Genomic DNA, 22,287 nt, shown 5'->3' on the forward strand with positions numbered 1-22,287 from the left:
TTTATTTTATGCATTTAAAAAAACATTAGTTTGAGAAGGGCTCCACATTTCACTAGATTGTCAAATTGGATAAAAATTTCTGTTCTAAAAGGACTTAGTCAAAAATTTTAAGGTTGTGGGGAAAAAGGTTGCATAATACAAATAAATGTTCTTGGAATATCAGTCTGTCAATAAACATTTATTAAGCACCAACTTTGTGCTAGGTACTTCATGTATGATAGTTATTTCAGAGTTATTTTTCAACAGCACAAACCTAGGACCCCTGTAGAAAGGAAAGGCACTCCTTCAACATTTGTAGGACATGAGAAAGAGAAAAGTAAAAACAGACATAGCTTTCAAAATTGCATGTTTAATTAAACATTAAGTCTTTTGCAAGCGACTATTTAAAAAAAATGTCAATACCAAACAGCTCAAAAATATATACTTTTAATTTTACATACAAATGCTACAAAGGTCAAGCCTATCTAATAAAAATACATATAAATTTTTGTAGATTTGTTTTTGTTTTTAAAGTCACGACTACCAAGTTAGTTAAAGTATAATTTATCCCAGAAATCCAACTTTTGGTCTCTTGGATCCCAAATTTTCTTCTTTTTGTAAGATAGTCTGCAAGGAGGCATGTAATACCTTGCCCACTCGTTTTCCAGTCTGCAGAATCAAGATAAAAGCACATAAAACTCTGTTAGACATAAAACTATTAAGAAGAAAAAATTAATATAGAATGTTTATGTCATGCCTATTTTTATTCCCAACTGCTACAGGCATTTAAAAAAAAACCTATTAATACAACTAGAATATATATAATTTTATCAAAACAGAAAATCTTGTTATCCCACACACAAAAAGGAATCTCATAAAGTCAACCTGGATAAAAGCACTGACAAACATTTTCTTACGCTCAGGAACAAAAGTGCTTTGCTGAGATTGCCTCCTTGAACACTATAAAAAGGACTCATGAGATAGCTCTGTGGAGAAGGCTGAGAATACAGAGAGGAAGCCTACGGGATAGACATCACAGGAACAAATCCAGAGACGAAAGACCAGGATTTGTGGTAAAGCAAAGAACAAAACTAATAGCAATGGAGCAGAAGCTACTAAGATTGGCAAAGACTGACTAATTTAACACTTCCCTTATTTCATCCCAGGTGGAATGAACTGCTTTGGGGACCATGGCCTTGGGCCTCACTTGAGGCCTTCCTGATAGAGATCTTTAGGGATTCTCTATTCAGATCAAAGAGGGGCGGAATAATGTCCTCTGAAGTACCTTCTGCCTCAGAGACTTATACACACAACCACTGAAAGAATTGGAAAGACATAACAGCTAGGTGGCACAGTGAATAGAGCATCAACCCTGAAGTCAGGAGGACCTAAGTTCAAATCTGGCCTCAGACACATAACACTCCCTAGCTGTGTGACCCTGGGCAAGTCACTTAACCCCAATTGCCTCAGCAAAAAAAAAAAAAAAAAATTGGAAAGATATAATTTTTATTTCCCAAAGCATCAATGCCATATAACATGAGGTTAGTCTTAAGACTAAAGGAAGTCATTATAAAACTTTTAATGGGATTCTAGATAAAGGAGCATAAAATGTACATGTCTAAGAAAAGAAGTTGGGGAGGGTGTGCCTTTAGATGGGAAGAAATTTGAATATTTTGAATACTAGTAGATTTAGGCAAAAATACCTTTAGGTCAATTTTCTTATAGACATTATTCCATTTATGAAAAACAGTATGACACATTAAAAAATGAGACTAAATCATAGGACTCAGAAATCTAAAGAGAAGCTCTTTTAATATTTGAAGGACAAGATAAATACATAAACATATCAAGTATATACACACACACAAACACAGAAATGTACTGCCAGATTAAATTTTCTTTTAAAATTTAAATAATCTCAAGAAAAAAAAAGATGTCTGAAAACTTCTCAAGGAAAAGGGTATTAAGTGACTGAAGAAAACTATTATTCTCTATTTTCATTAAATGTTGCTCTCTGGATATGTAAAGCATTACTCCCCCCAAGACTGCCAACTTTTTGGCATATGTGTGTTTTTACTTCTGAAACATTTGCTACTTTCACATCCTTGAAAAACTAAGGAGGAATCATAGAATGTAGCCATCCTCAAGCATTTTGTCTAGTTCTCCCCCCACATCATTTACTCATATAGAAGTTAAAGTAGCAGGACAATTTCAAGACCACAAAATGATAGGATTTAAGGAAATCTTATTAAGTCCTCTAACTCCCTTATATTAAATCTAGGGAAACTAAGGCCCAAAGTAATCTGCCAAGGCCTTCCAGTTTATTTGCAACAGAGTTGGTACTAGAATCTGGATCTCAATCCCCAGGACAATTCTTTGTCTTTGGGAATGACAAATTATAAAATTCCTATCTAGATCAATAAACAGCCACCAAACACATGCCAGATCTTTTTCAAAATCTTTATAAGGACACCAAAAGGACAAATCCTAACTATTCTCAGAGATGGAACACAAAGGTAAAAGAGGAAAAGTTTAGGACTGATCTCATCAATGTTTGTTGGCACAATGCCATGAAAAAGTGAGAAAAATCAGCTTTTTACCCCAAAGCTTGCTTCTTACCTCCATCATCTCAAAAATGCTCTCTGGGTCCAAGCTACCTTTTCCCACTTTCCTCATACATGTCAGCACCCCCTTGCTGGTCACAGAAACAAGAAGGCTAGCCAAAGAACACGCCTCCTCCTGAAGAGTAGCATCCACCACGTGCCTATAGCCAATCTGAAATACCAACAACATTGTACAAACTGGTGAGGAAGGAATAATCAACTCTGGTATGTTCAAGCCAAAATTACAGATCAATATGCACAACACTGGGAGAAACAAAGAAGATGGGGGGCCCCAACCTCAAATTTACAAGCTTCAGAGTACCAAAGTAATATTTTATTAAAAGAACAGTAGCAGACTTGGTTCATTTTTGTAAGGTTCCGATGATCTGCCACAGAGAAGAGGCAGCCACTTCTTGAAAACACCATGCTGCAATCTCCCCAAGCTGGGTCTCCATTTCTAATCAATTAGGTGAGGGTCTATCTTAGCAAAAAGAGGATCTTTTGGCTAATTAAGTAAGAGAATGATACGATTGTAAGGCACCCCCAGACAAGATCTTTGTTGACTCAGTTTTGAAACATGTTGATTTGATAAAAAGTATGAATTTGCATGAAACATTTATATTCCACTATTACCAAAATTTACATTAAAAACTTCTTTAACAGCTTATATTGCTATTAGTATAGAATTCTATTTTGAGTCAATTATTATTATCATCAAAGGCATTTCTACATTCTTAGAGCAACTTTCTTCTACTTAACTACTGGAAGCAGTTTCTGTTCCAAACACTGTTCTGTTCCAGGTATTTTTTGGTTATTAAAAAAAAAAAAATTACAGACAAACAACATTAGTAGAAAAGATATAAACATAAAACAAAATATCTTTAAAAATTAAACTTACTTTGCTTAAAGTGATGATGCAGGGCACATTCTCTATATTTAATCTAATACAGTCATAAGGGTCATCAGAGAGTTCGATGTCCTTTGATCCCTCTTCATCCTCCAGCACTCGAACCTTGGGGATGCTGAGAGATGAAGTAAAATGAGGCTTTAAATGCTTTTTCATCTATCACCTGGATTCAGAACTTCAAAAGAAAAATATTCCTTAAGAAGCAACAGTTGATTAGTATTTTTATCCCATGAATATTGCAGGTCCCTGTCAAAGACAAAAGAACCACTGGCCAAATATCAAGGAGTCTGGCTCAGTGTCTCTGTAAAGAAACATGTTGAAGGGGAAATAAAGGCTTCTTATGTGGAAAGGAGCAAAAGGAAGAATTGTAGGGACATGGGAAAGGACCAGAAATAAATCCTGTAGGAGTGGGCAAGTGAAGAGTGACAAAAAATGCATACCAAAACATCAAAGGACAACTACAACTTCTAGAATATACTTTTTTATTTTTTTTTAAACCTGACCTAGGCTACTCATTTAAAAACAACAACAACAACAACAACAAAGAAAAAAACAACAAAAAACTAATACTTTATATTAGGTAGGTATAAAACAAATTTCAAAATATATGTGAAAATTCCAGGTCTTTATCCTGCTCATCAACTCTGGAATGTCACTAAACTATGTAATGTCTAGTTTTAATTTTTTATTCAGAACAGGAATATCGGGTATTGCCAACCCATTCATCTTTCAGATTAGTTTTCTTTATGATCTAAAAAGAATACTTTAAAATGGGGATAGGGATTCTCAATATCAACAATCATGAAACTCAAAGAAAATATATCAATAGAGAAGAATTAGATTTCTGGAAAAGAATTTAAGATTTGGAATTTGTATTAATCTTATGTATACATCTTTAAAAAACCTCCCAAAACAAACCCAAAAAAGCCCTTATCCATAGTCTAAGAAACTCTAAAAATTTCCATTCTTAACATAATTTTCTGTTATAAGTTATTTTATTGTCAATTTTCAGTTGCCTCTAACTTTGTAAACTTGTTTGTTAACCAACTGATCAAAAAAGTTGTTTTTTTTTTGTTTTTTTTTTTTGGGCATATAAAGTTTAGGAGAAAAAACTCTACATGGGTAATTTATAATCTTCTGAATATGATGGCAAAGATACTAAATGAAATTGAATGGCTTTTAAAATATGTTTTTAAAGACAACAACATATCACAAACATCGTGAGGAATCCAGGGTTGATTCAATATTGAGAAAACTATAAAGATCTTTAGTCATGTTAAGCAACAAGGAAGAAAGAAAGTCTCATGACTGGGAGATAGGTGCTATCATCTCTATTTCATAAATGAGGGAAATGAAATAAACAGAAGTTAAACAAATTGCCCAAAATCACACAGTAACTGCATTTGAATTCAGGTCTTCCCAAGGTCAATCCAGGATTCTGTCCACTGTGCCCCAGAACTCCAAATGATTATACAAGCAGACACAGAAAACCTTCAGACAATATCTAACATTTATTCCTGTTTAAAAACAAACCAAAAAACAGGAATAAGTAGGTTTTTCCTTAATATGTTAAGATGAATAGTATCTTTCTAAAATAAGAGTAAAATAAGTATAATTAGAGAAGTTTCTAATAAGATAATAAGTTGTTAGGTTCTTTCTTGGTGTTAAATCGGTACTTAACAATTCTGTAGCTCAGGGTTCACACCTTTAGTTCACACCTTTTAAAAGGAGTTTACACCTTTAGACTTCTGAAAAGGAGTTTACACCTTTAGACTTCTGAAAAGGAGTTTACACCTTTAGACTTCTGGAAAAGAGTTTACACCTTTAGACTTCTGGAAAAGAGTTTACACCTTTAAAGGAGTTTACACCTTTAGACTTCTGAAAAGGAGTTCACACTTTTAAAGGAGTTCACACCTTTAAAAGGAGCAAGTTCATTGGTTGTAGGACTTCCCACAAGCCCATTCTCTGGGAGGATAAAAGGAGACTGCATTGAGTCTGGAGAGCAGTCTGGATTGGGTTAAGGACAAGACTTCCCAGGAGAACTGCAGAGAAGCTTGAGGAGATTCAGAGCCAGGATTCAGGAAGAAGAGATTCTACCTTCGCTCTGGCTGGAAGCTCCAGAAGCCTCCCAAGGAACCTGCTCCCAGAGGAAAAGATTTTACAGAAAAGAAACCTCCTCCCAGAGAAGGATTATAATTGAGAGACAATAGGACACTACAATTTGGTGCCCAACGTCAAGTGCCCAGACTTGACAATTTTGGCTCCCGAACAGGGACAGACACGATCCTGATTCTGGGATAGTCTCTCTGTCCCAGAAATAAGCATGAGGAAACTGAAATCTCAAAAGAGATCTGCTGATGGTTCAAGTCCAGAAGATAGAGAAGATTCTGACAGAGAAGATGGAAACTACTGTCCTCCTGTAAAACGGGAAAGAACTTCTTCATTAACTCAATTTCCTCCATCACAATCAAAGGAAAAGAGCAATGGATTCCGACTGAAGCCTCCCACACTTATCCATGGTCAGGCATCCAGTGCAGGTCTACCAAGCCAGAAACCTAAGGAACAGCAGCGAAGTGTGCTACGCTCAGCAGTATTACAAGCTCCCCAGCCAAAGACTCTTTTGCAAACAGTTCCTAACAGTGGCACCAATGGTGCTAGTGTAACTTCAGAATGTCTAGGAGCAGCTACATCTGAATCAATAAATAATAATGCATTGAGGAATCCTTCAGAGTCTGCTGACAAGCTAGGACATGAAAATGCTGCAACAAGTGACTTACAGAATGCAGGGCATCAGAGCTCTGAAACACCCTCTGTAACCAACTATTTCCTACAATATATCAGCTCCAGTTTAGAGAACTCAACAAATAATGCTGATGCCTCCAGCAACAAATTTATATTTGGACAGAACATGAGTGAAAGAGTGCTGAATCCACCAAAATCCAGTGAATCTACTATAGATGCCAGCAAGGACAATACTCCTGATGAATCCGGCTCAGAATCCTCCTCCCTAGAAGCCACCCCTGAGAAAGCTAATAAGGTTTCAGAGTCACTGGCAGAATCAGCAGCTGCCTACACCAAGGCCACAGCCAGGAAGTGTTTACTAGAAAAGGTGGAAGTGATCACCGGGGAAGAGGCAGAGAGCAACGTATTACAGATCCAATGCAAGTTGTTTGTGTTTGACAAAACATCACAGTCCTGGGTGGAAAGAGGCAGAGGACTACTCAGACTTAATGACATGGCTTCAACAGACGATGGGACGTTACAATCTCGACTGGTAATGCGGACCCAGGGGAGCTTGCGGCTTATCCTCAACACCAAGCTGTGGGCACAGATGCAGATTGACAAAGCCAGTGAGAAGAGCATTCGAATCATAGCCATGGACACTGAGGATCAGGGAGTCAAAGTGTTCCTGATCTCGGCCAGCTCCAAAGATACTGGGCAGTTGTATGTAGCACTGCATCACCGGATCTTAGCATTGCGCAGCAGGATAGAACAAGAACAGGAGACCAAGATCCCAGCTCCAGAGCCTGAAGTGACAGTCAAATGAGGAGGACAGCGATGATGTTGTTCTGGCTCCTTCTGTATCCACTGGAGGGGGCACCAGTGATGAAGGGGATGGGCAGACAGTCGGGAGCACATAGCAGCTGGAAGCTCATCTGCTTGCAAGGCTGCTGCTTGTCCACTCTCCCCCCTTCCCCTGGCAGGCACCACAATCGTTCCAGGCAGTGTTGGTGGCTCCAGGACTTAGGAACCATGCATCCCTGTTCAATTTGTTTGTTTGTTTTGGTCTGGATCAGTAGATTCCACACAAAGCAGACTCAGAAAACTGCCTGAATGTGGTTTGGGACATGAAAGCTCATCATACTGATGAGCAGAAAAATAACCTTCCTTTCCCCTCTTTTCATTGAAATGGCATACTGACTTGTCACACACAACCCCTCCTTGGGACAAGTGATTTTATACATGCATATCCTGTGATTGAAGAGACTGACTCTTTAGGTCCAAAAAAATCAAAGCTACACTCCTTTAGCTTTGAATAAAATTGGGGGCAGTTAGGTGACGCAGTGGATAGAGCACCAGCCCTGAATTCAGGAGGACCTGAGTTCAAATCTGGTCTCAGACACTTAACACTTCCTATCTGTGTGACCCTGGGCAAGTCACTTAACCCCAGCCTCAGGGGGGAAAAAAAAAAAAAAAAAAAAAAAAAAAAAAAAAGACTTGAATAAAATTAAGGATCTGAAAAAAAAGTTGTACTATTTATGGGGCTATATCCTCTTATGTTAAAATGTTACTAGATAATTTGTCTTATGAAATCCTAACCCCGAATGATTGGAAATCCATAGCTAGTGAGTGAAATGAGCAGAATCAGGAGATCATTATATACTTCAACAACAATACTGCATGAGGATGTATTCTGATGGAAGTGGGTATCTTCGACAAAGAGAAGATCCAATTCAGTTCCAATTGATCAATGATGGACAGAATCAGCTACACACAGAGAAGGAACATTGGGAAATGAGTGTAAACTGTGAGCAGTTTTTGTTTTTCTTCCCAGGTTATTTTTACCTTCCGAATCCAATTCTTCCTTTGCATCAAACAACAATAAAAAAATTCGGTTCTGCACATATATGTTGTACCTAGGATATACTATAACATATTTAATATGTATGGGAATGCCTGCCATCTAGTGGAGGGGGTGGAGGGAAGGAGGGGAAAATTCAGAACAGAAGGGAGTACAAGGGATAATGTTGTAAAAAATTACCTATGCATATGTGCTGTCAAAAAATGTTATAATTATAAAATTAATTAAAAAATTAAAAAAAAAAAGAAAAGAAATCCATAGCTAGGACATGTTTAGAACCTGGACAAAACTTGTGGCTTTCAGAGTTTCATGAATTATGTAGAATTCAAGTCAGATGCAATATGGAAACAGGAGTTAACACACAATTCACTTTTGACCAACTAGCAGGTGAAGGCCAGTATGGAGAGAATTCAGAACAGATTGATTATCCCATGAGCAGATTTCTAAGGCTGCAATAAAAGCTTGGGGTTCCCTCCCTGGACAGAAAGATCGAGCGGAGGCTTTCACTAAAATAGAGAAAGATCCCAATGAACCTTTTGTGGATTTTGTGGGACGTCTACAAACTGCTGTCAAAAGAACTATTGGAGGAAATGCAGCTACAGAAATAATGACCAGACATTTGGCTATGGAAAATGCCAATGAGATTTGCAAAAGAATTATATGGGGACTAGACAAAGATGCTTCTTTAGAGGAGATCATAAGACGCTGTGCTACAGTGGGAACAAATGCTTTTTACACTCAGACTATGATAAACAAGGAAAGACAGGGTCCTTCTTGGCAAAGGACTTCTAGAGAAACGCGTCGATGTTTTCAATGTGGAAAAGTTGGACATCTAAGAGCTCAATGTAGATATGGAGATAAGAGTGAGAAGACAGGCTGAGAGAAGACCTAAAACTCCATGTCCAAAATGTTACAAGGGTTTCCACTGGGCCTCCGAATGTAGATTGACCCAGGGAAATGAGAGGCGGGGCCCAGCTTCAGCCCCCCAAGTGGGGCATGATCGCAGCCAAGGTTACATCCAGAGAAATTTAATATTAAGACATGATCAATCAGCCAAAAGGCAATCAGATTGAAGAAATTAGGAAAAATAGAGTTGTATGCAGGAAAGACTACTGAGATATTCCTTGGAGAAGTAAAATCTGTTCCTGTTGAGCCTATGTATCCTTTGCCTCCTGGCACAATAGGCTTGACCATTTTACCTCCCGAGAGTGCTTACAAAACAGTGTTTATCCATACACTGATGTGGGAAACTGGAGAATGTATAGCTAATATCCTAGTCACTAACACAGGTAGACAACATGTGATTTATCAACCAGGAAAAGTAGTAGCATCAGGCTTATTGTTACATACCCCTAATCTGGTGACAAGTCACCCTGATTCTAACTCCAATGAACAAAATCCGGGAATATATTGGACAGCAGCTGTGACAACTGACTGCTTATGCTTACTATTTATATAAATGGAATACCATCTGAAGGATTGGTAGACACGGGTGCAGATCGTACAGTTATTAGAGGTGCCAACTGGCCCAGTCACTGGCCAAAGATTAAGGCAGACACCTACATGTCTGGTGTAGGAAGATCAATAGCAGCAGAAGTTAGTGCTACCCCTTTGAGATGGACATTTGAAAATGAAACAAGAGTTTTTATTCCTTTTGTAGTTGAAAAAATCCCCATCAATCCGTGGGGAAGAGACATTTTACAGCAGATAGGATTACAAATAAGTACTTCGGCTTTTTAGGCAGGGCTGCTGTTGAAGGCCTACCTGCACTCTCACCGATTCCTATTCAGTGGAACACTGATTCACCAGTGTGGGTAGAACAGTGGCCCTTAAGAAGTGATAAAATTCAGGCCTTTTAAACCAGCAGGGCTATGTTCAGTGCAAACAGCTCCAATGTAATTGCCAATGATGAGAAGAGATTTAGAAAGTGGTAAATAGAAGGAAATTAGATAAGTTAACTACTTGGGGGAGAGGGTTTGCTTGTATTTTAACAGGCAGAAGGAAACAGATGGAGAAGGAAACAGATGGGTGGAAACAAGCACCTGGAGAGAGACAGAAAAACAAAGGAGAAGATCTAAGAAACATCTGACACTGAAAGAGCATGGTTGATAAGGAGACTGTTAAAGATATAGCTAGTGTGTGACCATAGATTTGAATTCATAAAGATGAGTCTTCCTGACTCCAGGCCTGGCATACTCCATCCACAGTGCCACCTAGTTGCTCCCCCAACACCATACAAGTAATCCCTGAGGGATTACTTAATATAGCTAGGGAAACACAAGAAAAATATCAAAGGATTAATGAAAAGTAGGGGAAGGAGGCCCAAAATCTCAAACTATGATATAATGCAGTAATGATCAAAACAATTTGACATTATTTTAAGAAACACAAATCAAACCATAAAACAAATTCAGTATACAATATACAGAAACAATCAAGACAAGATAAATTGGAAATCATCTCATTGTGAAGGCACTTAACATTGAAGAAGTCCAGGAATGACTTTTTGCAGAAAGTAGAATATTAGCTGAGATGTGAAGGAAGTCTAAGGAGAAAAAGTATGCTAGACACAAGAGAAAAGGAACAGATTTGTTTTGTTCAAGGAACAGAAAGGAAGCCATGTCTTTGGACCACAGAGTAAGCAAAAAGGAGTAAGGTACAAGGAGACTGGAAAGGTTAGGAAGGACTTCAAAGACACAAGATTTTATATTTGATTCTGGGGGAAAACAGGTGCCAGGAGCAGTATCTTGAATAGTGTAGTAGCTGGTCAGACCTGCACTTGAGGCATGGAGGACAGATGGGAGTAGAAAAGAACCTTGAGGCAGGCAGCTCTCCGAGCAGCTTTTGTAGTTATCTGGATACAAGGGGACAAGGGCCTGCCCCAGGAAGCAAGCAAAGGATACGGCACCAGACTGCACAGGGGAAGCTGTGAGCAGAGAGAGGGTTTCTCTATCTGTGGGAATGGAGGAGATCCCCCAAGCCAAACAATTTGAGAGGAGAAGAGAAGGCCTAGGGCAGAACTCTGGGGGACAGCCACACAAGACATGGCTGAATGTCCAAAAAGGGAGCCTGAGAAGGAATGGCCTTTCAGGTAGGAGTCACAAAGGAGAGCATTTTCAAAGGCAAGAGAAGAGAGTATTTTCAAGGAACAGTAGCTGCAGCAAGGTGAAGGATGAGCCTTGGGAAAAGGCCACTAGACTCAGCAATTCTGAAATCAGTGGTAACAATAGTTTCTATGGAAGGAGGAGATCAGAAACTAAAGTGCAGTTTTAATAAGAGAGTGACAAGAAAGGAAGTGGAGACACCTACTGTAGATGGTCTTCTGAAGGAGTTTATTCACAAAAGGGGAGAGAGGGAGGAAGAGGGAAAGAGGGAAGGCGGGAGAGAAAAAGGGAGGGAGGAAACAAGAGAAGTGGGGAGAAAACAACTTGCAGGGATGAAGGGATCAGATAATTAACAAGAAGCAGAGGAAGGATAGTGGAGGGGCAATTTGGACAATAATCCACCATGATGTCACCAGCTGGAAAATGAATGTCATCAAACTCCTGACAGAGAAGCCATGGCTTAGTATATAGGATGAGACATAATTTTTGACATGACATCATGAGAATTTCTTCTGCTCAACAACCTTGTTCCGAGTGTCCTTTTATTCATTTCTTTTGTGGATGAAGGGGTAGTGAGAAAGGAGAAAAACAAATATTTGATAATCAAAAAAAAAAAATAATCAAAATAAGTGGTGAATGAAATGATTTTCAGGTGCAGAAACTTATTTGCTTGACTATACATACTGGTTACAAGGGTTTTCTTTTTCTTTCTTTTGTTTTTTTCCCCAAGGTCATTAGAGGGCAAGAAAGTAGATTTCTGTTAATTGAAAAAATTAAGTTAAGCTGCTTTAAAAAAAATGTTCTACATCAATGATTCTATGAATCAACGAAGTGGTGTTTTTGCTAATCATCTTCAAAAGGATATCTAGCAGGCAACTAACTGGGATAAGATACAGTCTGTGGAGATACACAAATGTAGAATGATCACTAAACCCATGGGCTCAGAAAGGAGTACAGAGAAATGGGGAGACATGGGGCAGAGCCATGAGGGCGGCTCCCACTTGGGTGGTGTGACAAAGACCACTAACCTTTGTGTTGATGGTTTGTATAAAGGCATAGATAAAATGCTCATGAAGTCTGTAGATGACATAAAGCTGGGAAAGATAGAAACATACCAAAAAGAGAATTTAAAAGAATCCTAACATGGTAGAAAACAGACTGAATCTAATATGACAATGTTCAATCAATTAAATGAACTTAAAATGAAAAAGGCTTGGCTTAAAAAAATCACTAAGAACAAAATAGGGAAGGCACGTTTAGATGACTTTTTAAGTGAAAAAGACTTGGGGATTTTAATAGGTGAAAGTTCAATAAATCAGCATTTCCCACTGCTGATTTCTGCTCTCGAGGAATTCACAGTCTAACGGAAAGGCTGAATTGCACACAACCAAGTACAAACAAGCTCAGGACAAATGCATGGCTGAGAGTACTGTTCTGAACACTAATAAAGTGGTCAGCACCAAAGATCAGAAGCAGCTCTGAGGTCATAAGATGGATTGAAAGGAACTAACTGCAACTATTTACCCTGAAGAAGAGAAGACTCAGAGGAATGTGACAAATACTGAAAGGGCTATTGTAATTCATATAATAAAGAACTATGCAAGACTTAAGAACTCTGATCATTGTAATGACCAACTATGATTCCAGAGGACCAAATAGGTATATGGCCCATATCTCATGACAGAATGGTGGGGGCTAAGGAACAAAAGGAGGCAGACACTTTTTGACAGAGCCAGTGTAGGAATCCCCCCCACCTTCTCTTTCCCTCCTCAATTATGAATGGGCTGTAGGAAGGAGAAAGCAATTAGCAATAGTGTTTTCCCCTACCTCCACCCCAAAGAAAAAGAAAAGAGGACATTGAAAAATGTTTAAATGCACAGATATGGAAGGCAGTCAGAATGAAAAATAAATGATGTAAGAGATTTGTAGGGTTATGTACTATATCTTTTTCTATTCTACTTTATATATGGAAACAGGGATATTATTGGTCTTTGCTAAAATTAGGGGGCGGGGGGGGAAAGATCTTTTACGTATTTATTAGAGATTAGCCTTGTTCTGTCTGGTTGGAGAGCAGAGGGCACCATACAGAATGATGCATGGGAGTGAATGAAGTGAAGGGTACACATCCTCAGGAGAACTGGAGGCAAGCATGGTTTAATGGGGATTTGGATTTCTGGGGGATGCTCCTTGGACCCCCCTTGTGATCCATCCCAACTCTGAAATTCTAGAATCCTGAAAGAAAAGAAGAGAAAATATCTGGTAGGAAAAGCCCACCAGTCAATGAGCACTTATTAAGCACCTTCTATGGGCTACCCACACAGCCCTTCCCTAGGAGCTCATAGTCTAAAGGGACAAAGGGGAAGGCACCAGCATTCAGAGGAGCAGGGACAGGCCAGAGAAGTGAGCTAGAGCCCAGAGGCCAAGGTCTTGTTTGAGGAAAAGCCAAGAGAGAGGAAGAGAGAGAAGAATGGGGATAGCCAAGTTCAAATCCAGCTCAGACACTTACTGGATGACCCTGGACAAGTCACTTACACACAGGTGCCTCAGTTTCCTCATTTGCTAATTGAGCTGGAAAAGCAAATAGTAAAGCATTCCAGGAGCTTTGCCAAGAAAACCTCAAAAGGGGTCTGTCACAAAGAGTTGGACTTTTTGAGTGTCAGTGGATCCAAGAGGATGTGGTCGGGAGGGGAACTTCTGCTCGACAAATGCTGCAGATGAGTCACTGAGAAAGGCCACAGAGACCTCAGTGCTGACCTGAGAGAAAGAAATATCCATTTGTTTCCCTCTCAAAGTGAGAGGATTTGGAAGAGTGAGCAGTGAAGTAGAGGGTTGTTTTTAAGGAAGCAGAAGCCAGACCCTATCTGGCGGTAGTGTGGAAAGAACCATTCAACAGGGAAACCACGAAGATGAGGTCCCCCCCCAAAAAAAAAAGTCAAGAGACTTGACAGAATCCAAAATATGAAAAAAAAAAAAAAAAAAAAAAGCTCTACTTTTTAATAGAGCCCTGTAGAACTGGCTTCTTTTTAGGACCCAGAGTCTTTCTGGCTGATTCACTCCTTCATCTGAGCTGTTACATTTAACCATCCTGATTTTATTTTATTTTATCAACCCTCTACTCCCAGAGCCAAACAACTTGTTCAGTCTCTTAGCTTCCTTTCTTGTTCCCAAAGACAAGATAAATCAATCACAGGGAAGGGGTTGTCTGCAAGGAGAGGGGATGTGAGAAAGACATTTTTTGAGACTAATTCAACAACTGTGGCCATTTCCTCTCCTCTCCCAAAGAGCTGGTAGAGAGCTGCTACTGAATTTGGTCTGTCACCTTAATCCCTATGTGTCAACAAAAGCCCAATAGGAGCTCACAGCTCTGAACTAACATTCCTATTGGTGTTATGTTCATCCTCCGAGCTTCATCTCTCAGCAGGAGGGCGGCAGCCCTGGGTCACTGCAGAAATGAGCTTGGGGGATAAAGGAAAGGGAAAACTCAAGGAGCTATACTGTAGTGCTTACTTTCTGAAAAATTTTCTCATTCAGTAACTGATCCTAATTAGGTGACTAAGTGTTCAAAATGTTTATTTAAGGGGAGGGAGGAGTGATTCACAAAGTATATTCTGATTTGCTTTTTTTTTTCTTTTTAAAGGAAAAAAGGGTTTACCATAAAGCACTGAGTGACACAGAATGGAGACTAGGAAAACTAGAGGAAAAAGAACTACAAAATCAAGTAACTGTTAAAAGCTAAGGAATCCCTGCCATATTCACTATATTATTTAAACAGGAACACACTTGTGCTTTAGTAGACTGACACACTACTTACATTTTTATTTACAGTAATTACAATAACAAGTTACAATAACAATGACCTCAGAGTCCTTAAAATTGCAGGCTGACATATCCATAGGAATGATGAGGAAAACTTGACTTGCCCAATATCTAACTGATCATAAAGGTAACAAAGAAACTGCTGACAAAACTTTTCTTGTTTCTTTACTTTTGAAAGTAACTAAGTGACTTTGAGGGGCAAGCAGATTATTATAAAGTTTGTTTCTAATTATTGAAAAAGATAATACAAAGGTAACAGATTAAAAACCATGATGAATAATTCAATTCCAATGAATCCTAGTCCTTTTTCATTAAAAGAAATAACAAATGAACCAGGTATCAGAAAACTTAATCAGTGTCTGTAGTAATATATAATATAGTATTTAATAAACCCCCCAAACTCCAGCTTCTGGGATAAGAACTCACTGTTCACAAAAAATTGCTGAGAAAACTGGAAAATAATGTCAGAAATTCAACATCTACCTATATCTCACACACTACTTATCAAAATAAGGTCAAAACAGATACATAGTTTGGGCATAAAAGGTGATACCATAAGCAAATTAGAAGAGGCAGGGATAATTTACCTATTACAAGGAGAAGGGAGGAATTTATCACCAAAGAAGAAGTAGAGAACAATACTGAAATGCAAAATGGACAACTTTGTCCATTTACTTTGATTAGAGCAAATTAAAAAGGTTTTGCACAAACAAAAGCAATAGAAACAAGGGAAGTACAAAGCTGGGGGGAGGGGAATTACAGTCAGTGTTTCCAATAAAGGTCTCATTTCTAAAATATATAAAGAAATTTATAAGAATACAAGTTATTCTCCAACTGATAAATGGTCAAAGGGTATGAAGAGATAATTTTCAGATGAAGAAATCAGAGCCATCTGTAGTTATATAAAACTGCTCTCACTCTTCATCAGAGAAATGCAAATTAAAACAATTGAGGTATTATCTCACAACTTTTCAGATTGGCTAAGATGACAAGACAAGATAATGATAAATGTTAGAAGGGATGTAGGAAAACTGGGACACTAATGCATTGTTAATGGAGTTATGAAATGACCCAACCATTCTGGAAAGCAATCTGGAACTATGTCCAAAGGGCTATCAAACTATACCTACCCTTTGACCCAGCAGTGTCATTACTGGATCTGTATCTCAAGGAAATCACAAAGGAGGAAAAAGGATCCACATGTGCACAAATGTTTGTAGCAGCTCTTATTGGGGTAGCAAAGGATTGGAAATTGAGTAGATGCCCATCAACTGGGGAATGGCTGAACAAGTTCTGGTATATGAAAGTAATGGAGTATTACTGTTCTATAAAAAATGAACAAACTGATTTTAGGAAGGTCTGGAATTATTTACAAGAATTGATGCTGAGTGAAACAAGCAGAACCAGGAATATGTTGTACACAATAACAACTAGAATGTGCAATGATCAACTATGAAAGATTTGGTTCTTCTCAATGGTTCAGTGATCTAAAACAATCCCAATAGACTTTGGACAGAAAATACCAGAAAAAGAATTGAGACTGAATGTTAATCAACACATGTTATGTTCACATTTTTGTTTTTTTAATCTTTCTGTTTTTTCTCTTTTTGCTTTGATGTTACTATCCCGACATGATTCATAAAGCAATGTGTATTAAAAAATAAATAGACTTAACACAATAAAAATAAATAAAAGAGTGACGAAGACCCAAGGAAAGGCAATGAGAGTGTGAACAGAATGTTATGAACTCTAGATTAGATTCTGTGGAAGTCAAATCATAATAAAATCTGAAATGACTACAAGGAGATAGAGAAGGATCAGAGTGGGATGATTCTGAGGTTGTGATCTTGGGTGAATGGCATAGAATGAAATGAATTCACTCTCAACAGAAACAGGGAAAACATTTTCTCCAACTGCCCAAATGCTTTAAATTTTCAGATCACATTCAGCGAGCACTTCAGGTCTTCATGGAAGACACAAGGCTCATAAATCTTACCTTGTATTGAAGAGAGCAGCCTTTACAGCAATGGAGATGGCATCAAATAAATTTCCACCACATTCCAATAACTGAGGGAGAGAAAAAAGAAAAAGAGGTACTTGTTATAGCTAAGCATCAATCATACCATGCAAAGGGCAGAACCAATGGAATAAACAACAGAATAAACACTAGACTTTATTTCTATCCTTGTCTTTCATTTATTTAAAGTTAGTATATATTATGCCTCCCAATTGTGGAAATCAGCAAGCTCTGATGGTTCCACTGGATGGAGAAAAAAGAAGCAATATCAAACAATCTACAGGCATTTATTATGAATTCTTACTGTATTCCGTGCACTGTGGCAGGCAATAGGGATCAAAAATGAACTCGTGTCTGTCCTCAAGAAGCTCTTCTGGGGAAGGCAATCTGTATGATGAGTCCATCTCAATGAAACCGTTGTATCTGAAGGAAGCTAGCCAGGCCTTGAAGGGAACAGCCCGTGCCAAGGGGCAGAGATGGGCTGGAAGCTCACCGGCCCTATGCTATGCTGAAGAGGCCAGGAAGGTGCCCAAAGGCCAACGCGGGAGATGTAGGCTGATGTCAGGTGGTGAAGGGCTCTACCTGCCAAATGAAGGAACTGGTACTGAATATTACAGGACACAGGGAGCCACAAGAACTCCCGAGCAGGGCAGTTACAGGGTTAGATCTAAGCTTTATTGCACTTTATCAAAGGCTGCATGAAGGGCGGAGTGGCCAAGCAGGACAGGGAGGCAAGCGAGGCATCCAGACCAGAAGGAGCTGACTCTGAGGCTGCCATTTAGAGAAACAGGAGGGTGGGAGGGTACCCCTCCAAAGAAAAAGGGTGTTTGGACCAATAGGGGCTTGGGGAAAAGGCAGAAAACGAGTCCCGTTAGGATAGGCTGCGCTTGGGATGCTTATCAGATAACCAAAATATCCAATGGAAGTGGACAATATAAGGCTGGAGCTCTTAAGAGAGAATGGGAAAGTCGGAGAACTTGATTCGTACATCTAACAGGCTGCTGGTAGGGGAAAAATGGAGCCAAAAATTCAGGAAAAAATGAAATGTGTTGACCCGTAGGGCTCTTGTGTTCTACTTTGCCTCAGCTGATCTGTCCAGCCTGCCTCTCTCCTGGCTCTCCGTGCTTTGGCTCATTCTTCTTCATGAGCACTCAGCCCTTTCCAAACCACTCCTTTCTCTCACCAGACTTGCCTCCTCCAATTGTTGTAGGCTTGTTAAATGACGACTGTTGTTATTTTGTTCATAATATATGGCTGGTGGTTTGCATGGCTTTCCTTATTAGGTATACAAGGATACTACATGGACCATTCTTCCTCTGAGGAAGGTAAATGGATCACTTACTATACAATATATACATACACACACTTATAAGCAGCTATTGATGATTTTTGTCCCCATGATAGGACCTCGGGTTTATTAGGTTTTATTTCCCTTCCTTTCTCAGAATTTTTGTTTGCATCCATATGAAAAATCCCAAGAGAAAAGGCTAGAAGCAGGCCAATAAGAGTGAGTGATTCTACATCTCACTTGAGAAAAGAAACCAGTCATTTTTTTTCTGAAGCTGATTGAGCAAATTTAGAGACTGAACTCAAATGTCTATGTTAATTAATTAATTACTGTCCTTCCATATCCATGTAATTTTAGTTGCTCTTTCCTTTCATTCCTGAAACTAGCTGAAAAGGCTCCTGTTTCAATGATAATGTCAAAGACAAGCATCCACTTAGGTCTGAACAGCCCAAGAACGTATGTGATCATAGTTAAAATCTTCCACACCCGCCTTTTGTTAGCTAATCTTGAGCAGATTGGAAAATAGTTCAATCTCATGTCTTCATACTTTCTCAAATAATGACTGAACTCAATAAATTCAAAGTGTGGATAGGGAGGGTAGAAGAAACAAATAACAAGGATCCCTACCAATCTGCCATTCTAGAATCTTCCAAAAGGAAGGAACCCATATCAGAGATGGGACTTTTTCAGGACCCCAAGAGTTGTCTGAGAAGCCATCTTTGAAGGAATTGTGTCACCAATACCACAATCTGGATGCAACTTTGCAGGAATGCTCTCCTACCCCAGCTGTAACTAGTTTTAAGGATGTCCTAATATTTTTTTGAGCACAACCACCTTAATGCATGACTTTTCCTAGGGGGGATGCTGAGCACTCACTTAAAGAGAGTTCTGCTGCCAAGTGTAGGAATTAAAATGGACTAGTAATACCAGTAATCTTTACTACTCTACTGCTGTACACATTTGCATCATGCTTCACAATTTACAAACATTATTTTTTTGATAATCCTTACAACCCCTGTATAAAGTAGGAAAGGCAGAGGATCCATTTTAAATAGGGGAAAATTCAGTCCCAGGGAGGTTGATTTGCCTCTGACCCTGGGCAAACTCTGAAGCTGATCCTAGCTTCCCGTCCCCAGAAGCCATGTTCTTTCAGCCCGTTTTGGGCACACATATCGTCCTTCTCTTCCCACCCCCCCTTTTCTTTTGACTGTCTCCAGCATTCACTCTGTACAGATTAACAAAGTAACCACTGCTGACTTTTAAAGTGGTTTCTGATCTCTGATGAATGTCTTGAAAATAGAAGTGGATGTAAGAGTCAGAACATCCATGTCTAAGAGAGGGTGCTGCCATGGACTAAGGGACCTTGAGGGCGAAACAGTTGACTCCTAGGTCACTTCAGGTTTCCAGGATCTACTGAGGCACAGAGAAAACAAAAGCACCATAAAAGCACACTTAGAACCCACACTGTCGGGTAGACAGTGATGAGAGTGCTGGAAGTCAGAGAGACCTGAGGTGGAATCTTCCATCAGTTTCCCCATCTGTAAAATGGGGGCAAGCAAAGAGATCCACATCTCAGGGCTGTTGCAGTTACACAGCTACTAAGAGTCCGAGGCTGCATCTGAACTCTAACCTTCCAGATTCTGGCACAGCCCTCTACCCATTGTGCCGCCTGGCTGACCCTATGATATAGCTGGTTAACAGCAGGAATGGGACTTGCACCCAAGCTTCCTGGCTCCAGTCCTTTATGTACTGCCGTCTTCTCCTTTGAGTTTGGATGAAAACTTTCATTTCCAATATTATTGTTAATTCACAAAAATATGCTATTTCTTCTCCATGACATCAATTATGAACTTCCATTGACGAGAGCACACAAAAGCTTCCTGGTTCTTACTCTAGATGATGGCCCACTTCCTTGTCCTTTTGTCAACAGGATGCTTTCTCCAGCCGTGTCTGATGCCATCCTTCACAGGCAGGAGAGGGGCAGAGGTCGGCCCTGGGGTTTCATCGGTATAAAGAGCTCTCATGGTCAAGGTCCTCTGTCCTGCCAAATGGCTCAACAAGGCAAAGTGATTTCACTTTATAGATTAAAATGACTTCATTTGCCATTGGCTCTGCTGTCACACTGAAAATTACAAGATCTTTCTACCTGACATATCCTGGAACGTTTGTTGTGAGATCCTTAAGACTCAGCAGGGACTGTCTTAATGTAGTTCTTGTATTGCCAGTACTCAGCACAGTACCTTATATATAGTAAATGCTTAATAAATACTTTTGCTCATTTACAGAAAAGCACAGCTACAAATCTGAATATTTATAAAGATTTGACAAATGCAACATGACTATATAAAGCTACAGTAGCTTTATTTTGTTATGACAACTAGGTACGGGACACTCACATAATAATATGAGTTTTTACCCTCCTTGCAAAACCATAGGAAACACCCAAGAGCAATGGAGATAAACACAATGAGTATAGCAGGCTGCTACCAGTAAAGAATTGTGGAGAAAAAAGCAACAGAAAACTTATCCAAAGAGAGATGTATGACCATTAAGGAAGTTGGGCTTGGAAGATCAAGTAATAACTAATGAAAGCCTACGTCATGCACCAAGATTCATCTGTATAGTGTTCAGACTGACAGAAGGGAGCTCCCAGAACACTGGCTGGACCTTCTAAGTGGTGTAAGAACAAGTGAGAAAGCAGTAGCACAATACAGCAGAAAAAATGCTGATAGTGTCAGAGGCCTGGAATTTGAATCCCAGTTCTAGTATTTCTTCTCTGTGCAAAGCAGGTCAAGAAGAAACTTGGCCATTTTGACCCTCAATTTTCCCATCTCTAAAATTAGATGGGCTGGACTAGATAATCACTGAAGTTCCATCCAGAAGACAGATTGTGATTAGCTCTGTTGGGTAAGGCACACACTGGTGAGATCACAGAGGAATTAAAATAGTTAATAATTACCTTTAAAAACTTGTTGACAATAATAAAGGAGTAAAAATGAACTGCATATTTTTGCACTGAGAGGAAGAAAGTTTCCTAAAGCTTCTTTTTAATAATCATTTTGTTTTATGGTGGCCATTCACAATCTATAAAATATAACTCTCCATCTAGGTTTCCAATTAGATTATGGTTTTAAAAATATCACAAATATATAAACTATTGAATTAATCTTTTCCAAAGATGAGGATGAAAACCATTCACTTTATCTCACTGAGAGGAAGAAAGTTTCCTAAAGCTTCTTTTTAATAATCATTTTGTTTTATGGTGGCCATTCACAATCTATAAAATATAACTCTCCATCTAGGTTTCCAATTAGATTATGGTTTTAAAAATATCACAAATATATAAACTATTGAATTAATCTTTTCCAAAGATGAGGATGAAAACCATTCACTTTATCTCCTGAAATGGCTTTAATTCACACCAGAATCAGCAAGTGCCTACTATGGGTACTGTGCTAAGAGCTGGGGATACAAAAAGGCAAAAGTCCCTGTCCTCTTGAAGCTTACAATCTAAGTAAAGAGATAACAAATAGACAAATATGTACAAATAAGCGCTATAGTAGAATGAACCAGAAATCACAAACCAGGAATTAATTGGAGTTAGGAAAGGCTCCTTTTAGAAGATAGGACCGTGGCTGAGATGCGAAGGAAACCACTAGACAAGAGATAAGGAATGGCAATCCAGTCATGGGAGACAGCCCGGTGAAAATACCTAAAGTCCAGAGATGGATTGTCTTGTCTGAAGAGCAGCCACCAAGGCTAGGGCCACTGGAATAAAGACCATGTGGCAGAAAGCAGGGAGAGGCTGTGGAGGGCTTTCAAGGTCAAATAAAGCATTTGTGTTTAATCCTAGAGATAACAGGGAGCTGCTAGAGTGGTCACGGTGGGAGATTGGTAGGGAGACGACAAGGGCTGCACTAGGGGTGGTTACTGTGGGAGGCTGGCGAGGAGGTGACAAGGGCCTGCACCACAGGTGGCCACTGAGGATTCC

At 39.2% G+C, this 22,287-nt stretch overlaps 2 protein-coding genes across 3 annotated transcripts in view; one reads left to right on the top strand and one right to left on the bottom strand.

Annotated features, from left to right (window-relative positions):
• Positions 1-410: 410 nt before the first annotated feature.
• EXOSC7 (exosome component 7) overlaps positions 411-22,287 on the bottom strand; it is a 45,117-nt gene continuing 23,240 nt past the window's right edge. For both annotated transcript variants that reach the window (XM_074271641.1, XM_074271642.1), the window contains exons 5-8: positions 16,988-17,058; positions 3,481-3,604; positions 2,599-2,754; positions 411-648 (exon numbers count right to left, since the gene is read on the bottom strand). In XM_074271641.1, coding sequence (XP_074127742.1) covers positions 544-648; positions 2,599-2,754; positions 3,481-3,604; positions 16,988-17,058 — 456 coding nt within the window. In that variant the 3' untranslated portion in view covers positions 411-543. The remainder of the gene's footprint in view (positions 649-2,598; positions 2,755-3,480; positions 3,605-16,987; positions 17,059-22,287) is intronic.
• On the top strand, positions 5,813-7,250 carry LOC141542678 (ran-binding protein 3-like). Its single transcript, XM_074267262.1, is given in 2 exon segments — positions 5,813-7,023; positions 7,025-7,250. Coding segments are annotated over 2 exon segments (1,317 nt in total). The 3' UTR covers positions 7,131-7,250.

This window comes from Sminthopsis crassicaudata, chromosome 5, assembly GCF_048593235.1.
Source record: "Sminthopsis crassicaudata isolate SCR6 chromosome 5, ASM4859323v1, whole genome shotgun sequence".
NCBI classification, from domain to species: domain Eukaryota; kingdom Metazoa; phylum Chordata; class Mammalia; order Dasyuromorphia; family Dasyuridae; genus Sminthopsis; species Sminthopsis crassicaudata.